Genomic DNA, 15,950 nt, shown 5'->3' on the forward strand with positions numbered 1-15,950 from the left:
AATGCCCATATGACTTTTAAATGCCCCCGTTGATATGGAAGTTATAACTTTAAGTTGCATAAAATTGCCTTAGGGTTACGCACATACCTTATTGTATATTGGGGCAATGAAAGATCTTCACATTGAATTACTCCTAACCTTGGGCTTATTAATACACGAACCTTATATAATGCCAAAAAAAAAAAGTTATGTTAAATTAAAAAATCAATGTAGCGCACCCTTTTGTATAAGTATTCTGAAGACTACTAACTCAAAAATGTAGTGATTCGGAAAAAATAATAATAATAATAATTAATTAAACATTATTGAATTGGTTTAATTATATATATATATATATATATATATATATAATGTTAGACAAAATAATATAATATTAGTATGTTAAGTTAGTGGATGGAATATAATATTATTTTGTTAAGTTAGTGGATGGAATGTAATATTATTATGATTAAGTTAATGGATGAAATATAATATTCTTTTAATTGTTGAAGTGTATAGATATATATGTATGTACATTTCAATCTAAAGCTTCCTATTGAATATGAGATTCAATTTCAATTTAGGGAGTCCAGAGAGCTCCATGCGAGGCCATCTCTTTCTCTCTTCTCATGCTCTCCCATTCTCTCTCTAGATTCTCTTTCATTCGTAGGTTAAATTGACGATCAGACACCATCACGAGAATCTAGGGATGATTCTCTACAAGTCTAGCGGAACAGATTTTTCATAGGGTTGTCGTAGGCATAGTTCCAAGGCTCAGATAAGGTTTTGGGAATTAGGTGAATTTGTTATTTTTGGGAGTTTAATTATTTATTTAGAGTTTATGGGTCTTGGAAATGTGAATGAGATTATTTAGCTGGGAATGAGTTGATTGAACTAGGGATTTGATAGTTAGTTATTATTTAATTAGTTAATATTGGAGCGTGTGGACCTAGAAGAAATTAATATAGTTATTATTCTGGGGTTTAATTGAGTAAGTTAAGGTTTTTGGAATACAAGATTTAGGTGAGCACCGCAGACACAACTTTGGGAACCCTGCAGGCGTGGTACAAGAAACTAGGGTAAGAGTGTTATTTTAAGGTTTATTAACCATGTGATGGCCTTGACTTGGAAATATTAGAATATTAAGTATTGTGGAGTTTAACTAATTTAATTGGGATATTTGGAATACAGGGCCTGGTTTTGGTTCGGTTTAGGCAGAATCTTGAGGAGCAGGTAAGGGGAATACGTTATAACAACTTTTTATTAAGATTAAACCGGTTAAATTTGAGTACACAATTCTATGTACTTATGTATAATTTTCTGAATGGTTTAGGCATTTGGATCAAAAATGATTTTGATTATATATCATATTTGGGAAAAATCGTGTGGTATGAGAATAAACTTTCATAATTAAATGGTTGTGAGTACTACTTGATTACGATTATTGTTCTCTTGTGGTTACTGTTTGGGTTGCAAATTCTGATTGGTTGTGATGCAGTTTGGATGAATAAATACTGTGAACTTTGATGCATTGATGTGTTTATATGAATTGGATGTGCATTGTTCTATGGTTCATGTAAATTGCAATATAGCGTTGGCGGTTGTATGAGGAGGTCGTCATATCATACTTGATATAAATCGCCATATAACGTTGGAAGTGGTATGAGGATGTCGTTATATGAGCATATTTATTAAGGGGGTAAAACATTGGTAGTGGAATGAGGAGTTTGTTTGACCGATTTACAATGAACGGGGTTGTGTGTGTGGATTTGTAACCTGTGTGGTTGGGAGATTTGTGTGGACGGTATTCCTGTGTGGATGTGAGTCTTGTGTGGACTGTATTTTCTGTGTGGATATGGACCCTGTGTGGGTGTGAATGAAGTGTGTATCCTGTGTAGATGGGTTGTGATATGCGGGTATACGTGGATCTCTATGAAATGATTAGCATTGGATGTGTGTAAATTTAATTGCATGAATATTTATGGCAAAGTAACACTCTCCGCACGAGACCTTACTGAGAAGTGAGTGTCTTGATCAATATCAGTTGTAGTTGCACCCAAATAAAAGGGTAAGGTTACAAACGGTATCAAAGTAGAGGGGTGCTACTTGTATGGGCGGGTAATCACCCCAATCCTCGGGAACTTTTGCTATAAATTTTGTCTTGTTTGTGTGACTACAGTATGTATGCATTTTATTGGTGGTTGTTGATTATTAAATGACCATATTTTATATATTATTAAAACTCTTCTGTCACACACTGTTATAGTTTATTTCTTCCTTACTGAGAGGTGTCTCACCCCGACGATTTATTATTCTTTTTAGGTCCTTCAGGTGATCGAGCTTAGAAAGCTCCAAGGCGGGGTTTAGTTTTGTGAGTGGTTAAAAGAATAGATATATGTAAAGTTCTATGTTTTTTTTTTTTTTCGATTATGTAATATGGAGAATTTGGTTATACTCGTTTATGGGTTTGTATATATGCGTATAGTACTCTGTTATTTTATTTGAGATTGTTTAATTAGTTATGCTGCCTGAATGGTATTAGAGACGTGTGATTGGTCTCATCACACCCCCGAGCCCACCTGGCGGGTTTGGGGGCGTTACAAAGTGGTATCAGAGCTTTAGGTTATAGATTCTATAGACTTTAGAAAGATTAATACTAGAGTATAGGTTTGAGTTGGATGATGGTAGGAACGGGTGGATTAAGGTATTGATAGGAAATTTAAGTTTTATTTTGTAGCCTAGAGGCAGAAATCCCTTGATAGACTTCTGTAATTTTCTGAATCAGTCGACAGTTACAAAAAACCATAATAAATCCATCTATGGTGATGTTTCCAAGCAGAGAGACTAGAACTTGGAAGTAGAATTCGAAGGTTAGGATGGATGATTTATAGGGATAAGCCTCTAAAAGATAATTTTGATAATTAAATTGTTGTGATTTGATGATTATCGTTAATAAGATGTTGGATGTTTAATTGAGAACTTGCATATTAATATGATTTCTTGTTTTATAACTATAGTAGTTATGTTAAGATGTGGAGAATTTAAATTTGCCTCTGTCTTATCTTCATGATGGATTCCAGAGGTAAAAGCGTGGATGCTGGAGGGGAAAACGAGTCTGGGGCTGTTAGCGGGGATGAGATTAAAACCTCCAGACTACTGCAAGGAATATCTCAGTAGGTAAGGGAAGAGATGAGTTGAGACCTCGAGGGAACGAGCTACCCACTTGTGAACTGTGGTTGTTCGATTGATCAATTCACCCCCCCGAAACCCTCTGCTTTTGCGGGTGGCACTGATCCAATCATGGCCGAGACTTAGATGTAAGAGATGGAGAAAATATTGGCAGTGCTAAATTGCACTGAGGAGCAGAAGGTTCTTTTCACCACCTTTAAGTTGATCGGAGAAGCTGAATGGTGGTGGCAAGCAGTGAAGCTGTTGGAAGAGCAGCGAGTAGTACGTAAAGCGATGACCTGCGGTCATTTCAAGCAGATCTTCTACGACCAATATTTTCCCGCCACTACTAGGAATGCGAAGGTGGAGGAATTTTTCAACTTGAATTAGGGGCACCTTACTATTAAGCAGTATGTTGTTAGGTTCCTGGAACTTTCCCGCTTTGCACCTTTCATGGTCTCAGTCAAAAGGTGAGATGGTTTGAAAGGAGCCTAAATTAGAGGATTCATGAACATATGACATGTTTGCAGATACAGGACTTCACCGTTGCAGAGTCGAGTATGCAAAGAGGTACAGAGGCGTCAGAACGGAGGAAGAGACCTATGTCTCCCAGCCCCCATGCAATGTCAGATAAGGGTTATGGAGGGAAGATAGATATATTGCGGGTCAGAGGACAGAAAGGAATGATTGAGGATGACAGGACGATTCATCATGCCCCCACTATTCTAGATGCAATCAAAGGCATTGGGGAGAATGCTGGGGTAGAGGTATCGTGTGCTATAGGTGCAATAGATATGGCCATATAGCCCAGGAGTGTCAGGGACCGCTGAAGGAGTGTCGGGGACCGCTGAACAATGCACCCGCATCAGATCATAATCGGAGGAACAACCCGTTACCTTGCGGCGGCGGTGGCGGCGGCAGCTTGGTGCGTGTCTACATGCTTACCTCGACTGAGGGGTACACTACACATTAACGTGTTTATGTTGAGATAGGTAATAAGTTTTATTTAACTCTGCGTGATGTAATTACTTACATGTTGGAATAGATTGAAATGTGGAAAATGTGGTTAGTTAACTTCCAAGTATGTGAAAATGAGTGATTAATGAATTTCAAGGATGAAATTTTCTGAAGGAGGGGAGATTGTAGTGACCCGAAAAAATAAAATAAAATAAAATAATAATATTATTAATTAATTAATTAAACATTGTTGAATTGGTTTAATTATATATATATATATAATGTTAATATAAAATAATATAATATTATTATGTTAAGTTAGTGGATGAAATGTAATATTATTTTGTTAAGTTAGTCGATGAAATATAATATTATTATGATTAAGTTGGTGGATGGAATATAATATTCTTTTAATTGTTGAAGTGTATAGATATATATGTATGTACATTTCAATCTAAAGCTTTCTATTGAATTTGAGATTCAATTTCAATTTAGGGAGTCCAGAGAGCTCCACGCCAGGCCATTTCTTTCTCTCTCCTCATGCTCTCCCACTCTCTCTCTAGATTTCTCTTTCATTCGTAAGCCAAATCGATGACCAGATACCACCACGAGGATTTAGGGATGATTCTCTACAAGTCTAGCGGAGCGGATTTTTCATAGGATTGTCGTAGGCATAGCTCTAAGGCTTGGGTGAGGCTTTGGGAATTAGGTGAATTTCTTATTTTTGGGAGTTTATTTATTTATTTAGAGTTTATGGGCCCTGGAAATGTGAAAGAGATTATTTATCTGGGAATGTGTTGATTGAACTAGGGATTTGATAGTTAATTATTTTTTTTAAAGAGTTCAATTAGTTAATGTTGGAGTGTGTGGACCTAGAAGGAATTAATATAGTTATTATTCTGGGGTTGAATTGAGTAAGTTAGGGTTTTTGGAATACAGGATTTGGGTGAACGCCGCAGACACAATTTTGGGAACCCTGCAGGCATAGTAGAGGAAACTAGGATAAGGGTGTTATTTTAAGGTTTATTAGCCATGTGACAGCTTGAACTTGAAATATTAGAATATTAGGTATTCTGGAGTTGAATTGATTTAATTGGGATTTTTGGAATACATGGTCTCATTTTCCGTTCGGTTTAGGCAGAATCTTGAGGAGCAGGTGAGGGGAATACATTATAACAACTTTTTATTAATTTTAAACCGATTAAATTCAAGTATACAATTCTATATGCTTATTTATAATTTTCTGAATGGTTTAAGCATTTGGATAAAAAATGATTTTGATTATATTTCATATTTGAGAAAAACTGTGTGGTATGAAAATAACTTTCATAATTAAATGGTTGCAAGTACTACTTGATTACGATTATTATTTTCTTGTGGTTATTGTCTGGGTTGCAAATTCTAATTGGTTGTGATGCGGTTTAGATGAATAAATACTGTGAACTTGAATGCATTGATGTGTTTACATGAATTGGATGTTTGTTGTTCTATGGTTCATGTAAATTGAAATATAACGTTGGCAGTGGTATGAGAAGATCGTTATATGAACATTTATATTAAGGGCGTAAAACATTGGCAGTGGAATGAGGAGTTTGTTTTACCGATTTACTATGAGCGGGGTTGTGTGTGTAAACTTGTAACTTTGCGTGGTTGGGAAGCTTGTGTAGTTACTTGTGTGGTTGTGAAATTTGTGTGGACGGTATTCCTGTGTGGATGTGAGTCATGTTTGGACTGTTCCTACGTGGATATGGATCCTGTGTGGGTGTGAATGAAGTGTGTGTGTATCCTGTGTGGATGGGTTGTTATATGTATGTATGCGTGGATTTCTGCGAAATAATTAGTATTGGATGTGTGTAAATTTAATTGCATGAATATTTATGAATATTTAATTGTACTACTTTGCTGCTTCACATATCAACACATGCATCTCATTTAGAATTGATTTGGAATTTCGAACTAAGTCTTATGGTTCAATTCAATTTTTGATACAAAATTAAAATTTCAATCATGACTAAGTCTTGATTGGACAACAATCGTATGAGTGATAATCTTTGATAGTCTTGTTTAGACGATATTTAAAAAAGAAAACTAGCTGAAGGCAATCCAAACACCGTACATTTTTAACAACCTTCATAATTTTTAGATTTTGAATATTTCAAAAGAATTGGTTTAAAAAATTTAACTAATAGAGGGGAAGAGCACCACTTATTCTGCTGAGGTCATAATATTTTGTTTGTTTTTTTTAATGGTTGCTGCTGGGGTTACAATCAGGACCACAAAAGAATTTCTCCTCACACAGTGGGGTGGAATTCGAAATTAGTAAAAATGAAGGGTCAAAGCAGAAAAATGAAAACCCCGAGTCAAAACTTGCGATGAGAAGCGAACCCTAGATGCTTTTATCAGCCCGAGCACTCGAGTTCTCCTCTCATTTCCTGTCGTCGCTTGCCCTCCGTTCTTGTAGGTACGTTTTCTCTTTCTCCTTACTACCTCATGCGATAGTAAAATTGATCGGATATATTCATATTGTTCCAATGTTTCTATGATTTCATTTTGTCATTGTTGTTTTTTTTTTCCGCCATATCTGTATTTTCCTCCATTTTTGGCTGCGATTGTTTGCATTTCTGTTGCCGAGCAAGGCTATTGTTAGGTTTACTTTAGCAGTAGCGGTTGTTATTTCTTTGAATTAGATGTTAACATTTATTCAGGATTGTGTGTTGTGGTTTCTTTGTTGTCCGTGCATTTTTCCTCGGTAACCAAAAGAGGCCCTATTATTGGTAGGAGTTACTTTGATGATGGTTTAGAAGAGTATTTTGATACTTATTGCCTGATTTTAATCTATTTTCTTTGATAACATTCTTTCCTACTTACTGCTGATTTAAGTTTGAAAAATTCAAATTTACTTTCTTTATCGTGCTTAACATTAGTTACTCTGTCTAATATTGGATGAAGACTAAGATTAGTGTGCTATGTTATGGTTGCTTGATGTTCTTGATTCAGTTCGAGCGCTTCTACCTTGCATTTGGGAGTATGGATTTCAGGGCTTGTATTTGGACTTGTATGGATTTGGAGAAGATGTAATATAAAATTGTATTTTCTTCCTAATCTACACAAATTCAAATCCAAGCCCCAAAATCCATGCTCCCAAATACTAGCTTAGTAACTTTGTTGGAAAATACAAATGTAGTTGTGTCATGATAACATTGAAAAGTGCTGTCAAATGTATTTATTTACTGGCCACTTGGTCAGTTATTTTGTTTATGATATTGTAAATGAATACATTGAGCAATGCTATGAATTAGGTTGCTGGGGCTTGGCTTGAAGAGCTAATGAGCTCCAAGCTGGTATTAAGTTGAATGGATTCTGTTTTAGTGATTCCAAGCAACTTGTCATTTACTTGTTTTAGTGCTTTGGAGCAAGCTTGTTATTGAGTTATCTTAGTGGACAGCTTAAGTAGCCTGTTTTAGTGATTCCTAAAACAGGATAAAGGGTCTTAAAAGTGAAAAAGTATTGATGAAATGCAGTAACTAGTTGGAACCTTTAACTAGCTATATTGCTCGACAGCGAGTTCTTATTTCATTATAGCTTGGTAAAGCATCTGAAATAGAATATTCCTCCCTTAGATTTTATTTGATCGATTTCATATATGTCTGTTCTGTGTCCATTTTAGGTCTTAAAACTCCCATTATTATCAAATAGTATAGAGTTCACAATTAAATGTTGTGTAGCCTTTGAATATGTTAGGAGCTTTAGAAACTGTTTATTATTGCAACCACTTCTTGCAGTTGGAATTTTTTTGGACCTAGTGTGCTTGTTCTAAATATTACTGTTTAATTTATTTTAGATAGATGATACTTGATAGAGAAAATGGGGAGGATACTTGAGGGTTGGAAGAGGGCTACTTTCCTTTGTAGGTCGCATTACTCTTACTCTTACTAGTGCTTATCTTTTTGAATAATTTTCATTTCCTTTTAGAATCTCAATTTGTGTTGCTGGGAGATTGGAGATGCTTACTAGAGATTTTTTATTGTATGATATGGATGATGGTAAGAAGTATTGCCTTGTTAGTTGGGATGTGTATCAGGAGACCTAATCATAATGGGATCTAGGACTTGGGGAAACTTGATGTATAGGGATACCTCTCTAAGGGGAAAGTGGCCATGGAGGTTTCTCTTAATTTACTCCTCAAGGCGCAATGTTATGAAAAATTGACATTCATTGTACTTTGAGCATTGTTGCCAAATCAAGATTCGGATGGTGTGAGGTCCCAATTTCATGAATCAAAAATCTAATCATAAGGTTTGATGCAAAATTTGAAAAACCAATTCCAAATGATTTGCATAAATGTACAAGTACATTAGTAAACAAATTGAAACTTAGCAAATATGGATCATGAATTGAAATCCCAATTTCATGAATCGAGAATCGAACCGTAAGCTTCAATACAAATTGAAAAACCAGTTCCGAATGATTTGCATAAATGTACAAGTAGTAAAATAATAAAATAAATTGAGACTTCAACAAATATGGATCAACCATGTTGATAATTGGAATGGTGCTTGACTTTGAAGAAATTTTTTTAGGTCTGTATCCTACCATGGTCTTTTCAACTTAAACATATATTGATATAAAAGGGAAAACTAGCCATATAAGCAAGATATACCATGGTCTAATCATTCCATCTCAATCAAGTATCAAGATAAGCTAGTTTTTATAGAACTAGAACTTGTGTGATGTGATTCAAAGCTAAAGAACTAAGGCTAATAGTTCAAGATACACGGAAAGAATAAGATAAGGACCGGAGAAAAAATTTGAAAAGTTAAATTTTATGATGTAAGTTTACTTGTTTAAAAATAAAAAATTCACATGCAGGCTTTCTTTTAAAAAATGAGGAGAGGAATCAAGAAAAAAATAATGGAAAATAAAACTTTGTGGCTTTTAAGGGAAATCAATAATGGAAATAATGGAAAGAATAAGATAAGGACCGGAGAAAAAATTTGAAAAGTTAAATTTTATGATGTAAGTTTACTTGTTTAAAAATAAAAAATTCACATGCAGGCTTTCTTTTAAAAAATGAGGAGAGGAATCAAGAAAAAAATAATGGAAAATAAAACTTTGTGGCTTTTAAGGGAAATCAATAAAAAACAATGAAAAATTGAGCTCGGGTTTTATAAAGCTAGACTATTTACTTTTAATTCTTAGGCTTCTCTAAAAACTCAAACAAGAAGAAAAGGAAATAAAAAACATAACCAAAAGTTACTGAAATATAAAAAACTAATAAAAATTAGACATTTAAATCTTGAGTGTGGAGAAGGCAATGTGCCATACAAAAGGTCACTCACCTAGTCAACTTTGGTTTTCTTGTCAAGGCTAGTTTCCTTCTCCAACTCTGGTTTTCTTCAAACCTTATCCCAAGGCAGAAATGAAAGGTGCATAATGAGATACTTCTTTCTTCTTTTTTGGAGGACTAAGCTCTTGTAAATAGCAAATAGAAGGTCATTTTTCAAGAACAAAGTTAAAAGTTTTTAAGTTGAGTTTTAGAGGAGTCCATCTGAATCTTTTGATAGATTCACCAGGTCAATCGTATGATTCCCCTCAACTCAAAGCCTTCTGACATTCTCCCATGTGATTTGAACTGATTTATACCTTTCTCAATACAAATTCTACAGTTTGAATCGAAAATCATAGGATTCTAACAACTATGCTTGGAGGGATGTTAGAGTAGCAGCCAGGTCAGTTGTACGATTCACCTCAGTTTATAGCCTTATGAGATTCTCCCACATAATTTGAACCGATTTATGATTTTCTCAATACAAATTCTACAGTTTAAATTTAGAATCATTTGATTCTAAAACAACCATGCTTGGAGGGATGTTAGGGTAGTGACAAAGGTTCTTATGCAAGTCCTTGATAGTTTGTTTCTCTAATTTCTCATTTATTTTTCGTTTTCCTTTTCAAATTTGGTATTTTGGTTTTGAGAATTTTTGAGTGTGCGAGACTTCTTTAGAAGCCTTGGTGGGTTGGGGTTTTAGCTTTCTTCCAAGCATGATGTACCCGCTTCGTTTAAGTATTTGGAGGGAACCTTCCTTTCTTGTTCCCCCTCCCCACATTTTTCAGGTAATCTTAATTAGAGAGGTTGATGAGCTAACTAATTTCTTTAGAATTTTGGATTCATTTGTCCCTTGAGATGCGATTGACATGTTTGGTTTGGATAGTTCTGGTTCTGCCCCTCTAAATCATTTTAGTTCAAGTTTCTGAATTTGGAAATGTGATTTGGAAGGCAAATGTTCCTTATAAGATCTAGGCATCTACTTAGGCTTTGACTCTAAATAGGATTAATACTGATGGCTAATTGTGGTTGAAGAGGCCTAATGGCTCCATACTTTTGCATGGTTTTTTTAGAGTCTTAAAGATAAATTAGCCATCTTTTTCTACATGCTAATGGCTAGATGGGGTTGCTGTGTAGGTGATTCCATAAGCAATAGATTTGTTCATGGTGGTAAATATTTGGGGTTTTGAGGGATGCAAGGAATTTCGAGGATGCGACAAGGCCTTCAATTTTCCTATTCAGTGTATGTTTTCCTACCTTCCCTTTGGATGTTAGCTTCAGGTTGTTCAGAGCTACTTTATTTTAATTTGCAAAGGGACTAGAGGGCTGTCCTTCTGCAATTTTCTTTTATTTTTTCTATAGGAGGATGTCTTATCCTCCAACTCTTGTATCTTTTCTTTCTTCTTCACTGATGAATTTATTTTCTTATTGATCTCTTTAAGCATTCCAAGGATTGATTGTGCTATGATCATGAATATTGGCAAGTGAGTTGAGATGAGTGCAGTTTTTTTTTTTTTTCCAGAATATCTACAAAACCTTATGTCTACTATTTTTTTTCCAAGTGTCTATTTATTTTGATGATTGTGTGTAATGGCAGAAAAGGATTCTTGTGGCCATCACCACCTCTTGGGACTTAAGACTTGGTTGTTATTATTGTTATTATTGTTATTGTTGTTTCCACTTATTTTTTTGCTTTATTGGCTTTATTTTTCTGGGATTGATATGGCACATATTATAATGTAGGAGGCTAATCTAGTTCATGTTTGCTAGATGGCAAATAGGTCAGATCTAGACATCGATGATGACTTCAATGAAATTTATAAGGAATATACTGGTCCTGTGGGATCTGCACCTGCAAATTCACAAGAGAGAGTGAAAACAAATAAAAGATCCCATGCAGGTTCAGATGAGGAAGAGGAACCTCGTGATCCAAATGCTGTTCCAACTGATTTCACTAGCAGAGAGGCTAAAGTTTGGGAGGCTAAGTCTAAAGCTACTGAGAGGAATTGGAAGAAAAGAAAAGAAGAGGAAATGATCTGCAAAATATGTGGCGAGTCAGGCCACTTTACTCAGGTATTATTGGTTTCTTTTTTTGCAATTTCTTCTGAGTTAGGATCATTATAAAATAATGTAGATTTCTTACATGCATAATAGCATGTCTTAGGGCCTATATATGTACAGATAATGCCGTTCTTTTCTACTGTGACAGTGGATTTATTTTTTTGTTGTTAGGTTGAATATATTTTCTAGGTAATATAGATTTGAAGAGGCTGTAATTTTTGTTGATACACCAAGGATGCCACTTCTATAAAAAAAAACAAGTGCTACTACTTATCCTGCTTATCCTTCCTCCCTTATTTAAATTTTTTGCTTATGCTGGCCTCTCACAAGTTGACTGTGTTGGAACGGTGGCAGATAAACTAAGCATTTAGCACTCCTGGTTTCCACCTGAACTAAACATTTTGAAACTCATTGCTTCTGTTTTGGTGCATTCATAGGGGTGCCCATCTACTCTTGGAGCAAATCGAAAGTCTCAGGATTTTTTTGAAAGAGTTCCTGCAAGAGACAAGCATGTCAAAGCCCTTTTTACTGAGAAGGTTGTTCACAAGATTGAAAAAGATATTGGCTGTAAAATTAAAATAGAGGAGAAGTTTATCATTGTGAGTGGCAAGGATAGGTTAGTCTTGGCCAAAGGCGTGGATGCTGTTCACAAAGTGATCAAGGAAGAAGGTAATAAAAGGGGATCATCTAGTTCCCATGCAGCTAGATCTAGGTCGCCTGAACGGAGCCCCGTTGGTTCACGGTTGGGACGCTCTGAACCCCAAAGGTCTTTTTCTAGTCCACAGAACACATCACAGTTCCAGCAGAGGTTCAGCAGGCATGAGAAAGTTGTGGAAGACCGTGTTCGTGAGGATCTGCTGAAATTATCAAGGGGTTCTCCACAAGGTAGGGACAGCATAGGATATATTTCCGGCGTCCTTATAAGCTGGTAATCTCATGTTTGCAGCATAACGGTCCCTTTTTTCCTCTACTTCCTCTTCTTTCTTGAAAATGTTCTTTACAGATTTTGAGTAGTTAATAATGTTGCTTTGTCGCTTATTATTTTCTTTGCAGTGAGAGGTAAGTTCTTTTGTTCAAGAATTATGTGTTGGAATTTGGATTCTGAAGTAACTTTCGTGGTTGGGTCTGGATTGATCGGATTGTCTATGACACAAACTTATTTACTGAAAGCATATCCGGACTTGTTTGCATCAGATGGGTTCACCATGTGAAATATAAGATAGTATGCCTAATTAAAGCAACAATCTATGTTAGTGTGTTGAATCAAGTGCTTAACAAACTCTTCCTTTGGTGAAGCTTATGGTAATGATGGAGCTAGAGGTCGTTCAAGCCGTTCAAAGTCTCCAGCACGTGGTCCTTACATGGGTAACGACTATAATTCATATGATAATCATAATCAAACCATGGGGATCTACAGAACTGATGGATGGGATACCGAGAGACGAGGATCTGATATCCAATCTGGCCGTAAGTTTGAACACTCAGCCTTTCCCCAGACATTAGAAGAATTAGAGCTGGAATATAAGAGGGAGGCAATGGAACTTGGAAGAATTCGAGACAAGGAAGAAGATGAAGAGAATTACAAGCACCGGGAGGTATGGAAATGCCTCTCTCTGTGGAAATTCTTTTTGAGTCCAAATGCCTTGCTTTTGATCAGGATTTTTTTATTTCTAACTATTTGGTACATGGATTTATGTTGGGGCTTCTAGATGTTTGTGTCAAAGCAACTTCCTTTGATGAGGTATTTTTAATTTTTGAGTTCTGATTGTTCTGTTTATATGGATCGAAGGCTGTCAGGGAAATGCAAGAAAATTATATGAAGAAATTGACTATTTTAAGGGGCGCTCAAACTAAACAGTGGGAAGAGTTTCTTCAGCTTGATGCCCAAAGGAGGCAACGAGCTCGCCAACAAATGCCCACTGCAGGGTTTGGTGGTTATAAACAGCCCAGTTATGCTGACTATGATGGTTCTCCGGCAAACCCTCACTATGCAGCGGCCAGTTTACCTATGGATCCAAGGGGCAGGTATTCAAATGCTATAGAAAATTATCCTTCATCAAGGCCTCATGATGCATACAGTGATTTCCAGCGGCCAAGGCGGGATGATTTTGGTAAATCTTACAATCGGTACTAAATCAGATTTATCAGAATTGAGTGGGGTGAGTTGTTCAATTCTCTGATCAAGGCATCTGAATCTATCCCTTTACATTTTTTGTCCGCCCCTGTAAACATCGGATTTCCTTAGTTTCTTCAATCCATATTTAGTGACCTTGATCCATATTTTTGCCATGCTTTACACGGTGATGGGCCTGGGTTCTTGGGCCTTGGATGGGAAATGTTAAAATGCTTTGCCAGCATTTCCAATTTGTTGCACGTGCAATTATTGCTCTTAACCTTTGCACAGGAATTGTAAATTGATTTAGGTTTTCTAGGATGGCAAATTATCTCTCATTTTGCATTAGTTTAAATTTCACTCCAAAAATTTCAGGGTCCAGATCTTGGTGGAGAGGGGTGGTGCACGTGGAGCCTGTAATCTTAGGTAAGTATGTTAGCCATGCTACTGGAGTTAAGAAAGGAAGCATGGGAATTCATGTAATCAGAACAGTTTCTTCCTTTTTGGTTTGGTGATTCTGTTTTGTTTCAGAATTTCGGTGTAAACAAATGACATGGTTAAAGGCTTAAAGCTTACTAGTTAAGAGCTGAAGTATTAATGATCAGTGGTTGAGAATCTCTTAAGATATTGTGCTTTTTTAGTGTTTGGCCATGTCCTGATTTCTGCTTTTGGTTTGCTAACTGTGGTCCAGAAGCTTTCATGTGCGGACTACAGAGCACTTGAGGTGCTTTGGTGGCTATTATGTTTCTGTTTTTTGTTTCAAATTCTGTGGTTTAACCATAAATCCAACTGGGATATCCTTTTGCAAGCCAGTAACGAATTATGGTGTCCTTAGCAAGGCAGCTTCAGTTGGGCTTAACTAAGCATTTAAGGCTTTACTGGTTTCATTGATAAGAGCAACAATGTTTTAGAACTTGAACAGCAGTGGTAGCGTTGGTTTTTAGCTTCGCCAACTTATCTGGTACTACCATACAAGAGGTTGGTTGTCTATTACAATTTTTCTTCTGAGATGGGTTGTTACATTGGTTCCCAAATTTTAGCAGGGAAGATTTGCAATCATCAGGGTGGGCTCGCTATGGAGCTGCAGGATATGACTAATTTAAATTGATACACAAGATTATTACAAAGGATGGAGAGTATATTTTTCTTAATCAAAATCAGTTGCATGCATAGATATATGGTAAATGCAGGATAATAGCAACTGCAGCCTGTACGGGCATTGGGTGATGATTAATTGGTTATTTGGAATGATTTAGAAAAATGTGCATGATTAAACAAATTATTTGTTTGTTTTCCTACTGTGAATAAGTGCCTGCTGCAATCTGTTTTTGGGCTGTGCTGCTAGTGTACATTTTTTGATTATGAATACAATAAGGTGTGATTATGTAATAATGTCTATTTATATCGGAATTTTTTGATATGTAAGTGTGAGCTTATAGGTTTTCCATAAATCTCTCTAAGGGTCCAAGTTTTGGAGTTCATTTTTATTTCAGATTACTTTATGAACTCTTTTTTCAACTTGGCCAACTTTTCTTGAAAGAGGAATGTAAGAAGTTAAAAGTTATGAGACCCTTTTTGCTATTGTACATTTTTTTGCTTTTGTTATTTTTCTCCCCCTTTTCCTTCATGAGTGAAGTACTGCTCTTGGTCAGCGCCTGACCAAATCCAAAATGTATTTCTTGTGTTTTAACAGATCTCTTGAAGTGCTATTTTGCAATTAAGGGCTTGTTTGACATGTTAGGTTTACTTTTTGATCCCTATTTCTTTAACTATTCTGGTTACGGGTACAGAACTTGTTAAATCCTGTCGATAGTAAGGTAGTAACATCGAAATATACAAATATTGTGGCATGAGAAAAGTTGGTCGCTCGATTACATTTTGTGACTGCACAACTGCTTGTATACCTATGCAGTTTGATTTGGTTTGGTTTTTCAAACCACTTAATATAGATGCATGCGCATGTTTTACATAATTGGTTCAATTTGGATATATTTGTAATTGTATAAATATTTTATTATATCAACTGTTGACTAAGCCTATAATTTGAAATTAAATTACAAAATTACATAATTAATATTATTATTGAAAATCTATATACACAATTTTATAATTTTGAATAATTTAGTGTGATTATATTCGTAATCATGCAGTTATAAATATATGCAATTATTTTGGTTCATATGCATGCAACCTGTGTGTACATAATTGAAACTAATTGGATATAGATATGTTTACAATTATATAAATATACAAAGAAAGTATTGAGTATATCAATCTATTAAAGCATATTAAAGCATCGGTAACAAAGCTTCTATTCCCCCCACCCCCTCACCCAGCCGTTGTTTC

General features: G+C 35.6%; 1 protein-coding gene across 7 annotated transcripts; it reads left to right on the top strand.

Moving 5' to 3' along the window:
- Positions 1 to 6,466: 6,466 nt before the first annotated feature.
- LOC131155207 (uncharacterized) lies at positions 6,467 to 14,227 on the top strand. Of its 7 annotated transcripts, none has more exons than XM_058108178.1 (9): positions 6,497 to 6,565; positions 10,568 to 10,673; positions 10,873 to 10,914; positions 11,028 to 11,073; positions 11,201 to 11,503; positions 11,929 to 12,376; positions 12,788 to 13,086; positions 13,281 to 13,650; positions 13,980 to 14,227. In XM_058108178.1, exons 5-8 carry the CDS (start codon positions 11,201 to 11,203, stop codon positions 13,623 to 13,625), a joined length of 1,395 nt encoding a protein of 464 aa, XP_057964161.1. In that variant the 5' UTR covers positions 6,497 to 6,565; positions 10,568 to 10,673; positions 10,873 to 10,914; positions 11,028 to 11,073; the 3' UTR covers positions 13,626 to 13,650; positions 13,980 to 14,227. The 7 variants fall into 7 exon arrangements, with proteins under 7 accessions (XP_057964159.1, XP_057964160.1, XP_057964161.1 ...); XM_058108180.1 differs by lacking the exon at positions 6,497 to 6,565 and adding an exon at positions 7,946 to 8,011; XM_058108177.1 differs by lacking the exons at positions 10,873 to 10,914; positions 11,028 to 11,073 and having other exon boundaries at positions 6,483 to 6,565.
- The last annotated feature ends 1,723 nt before the right edge of the window (positions 14,228 to 15,950 follow it).

This window comes from Malania oleifera, chromosome 5 (assembly GCF_029873635.1).
Source record: "Malania oleifera isolate guangnan ecotype guangnan chromosome 5, ASM2987363v1, whole genome shotgun sequence".
In the NCBI taxonomy this organism is placed as follows: Eukaryota; Viridiplantae; Streptophyta; class Magnoliopsida; order Santalales; family Ximeniaceae; genus Malania; species Malania oleifera.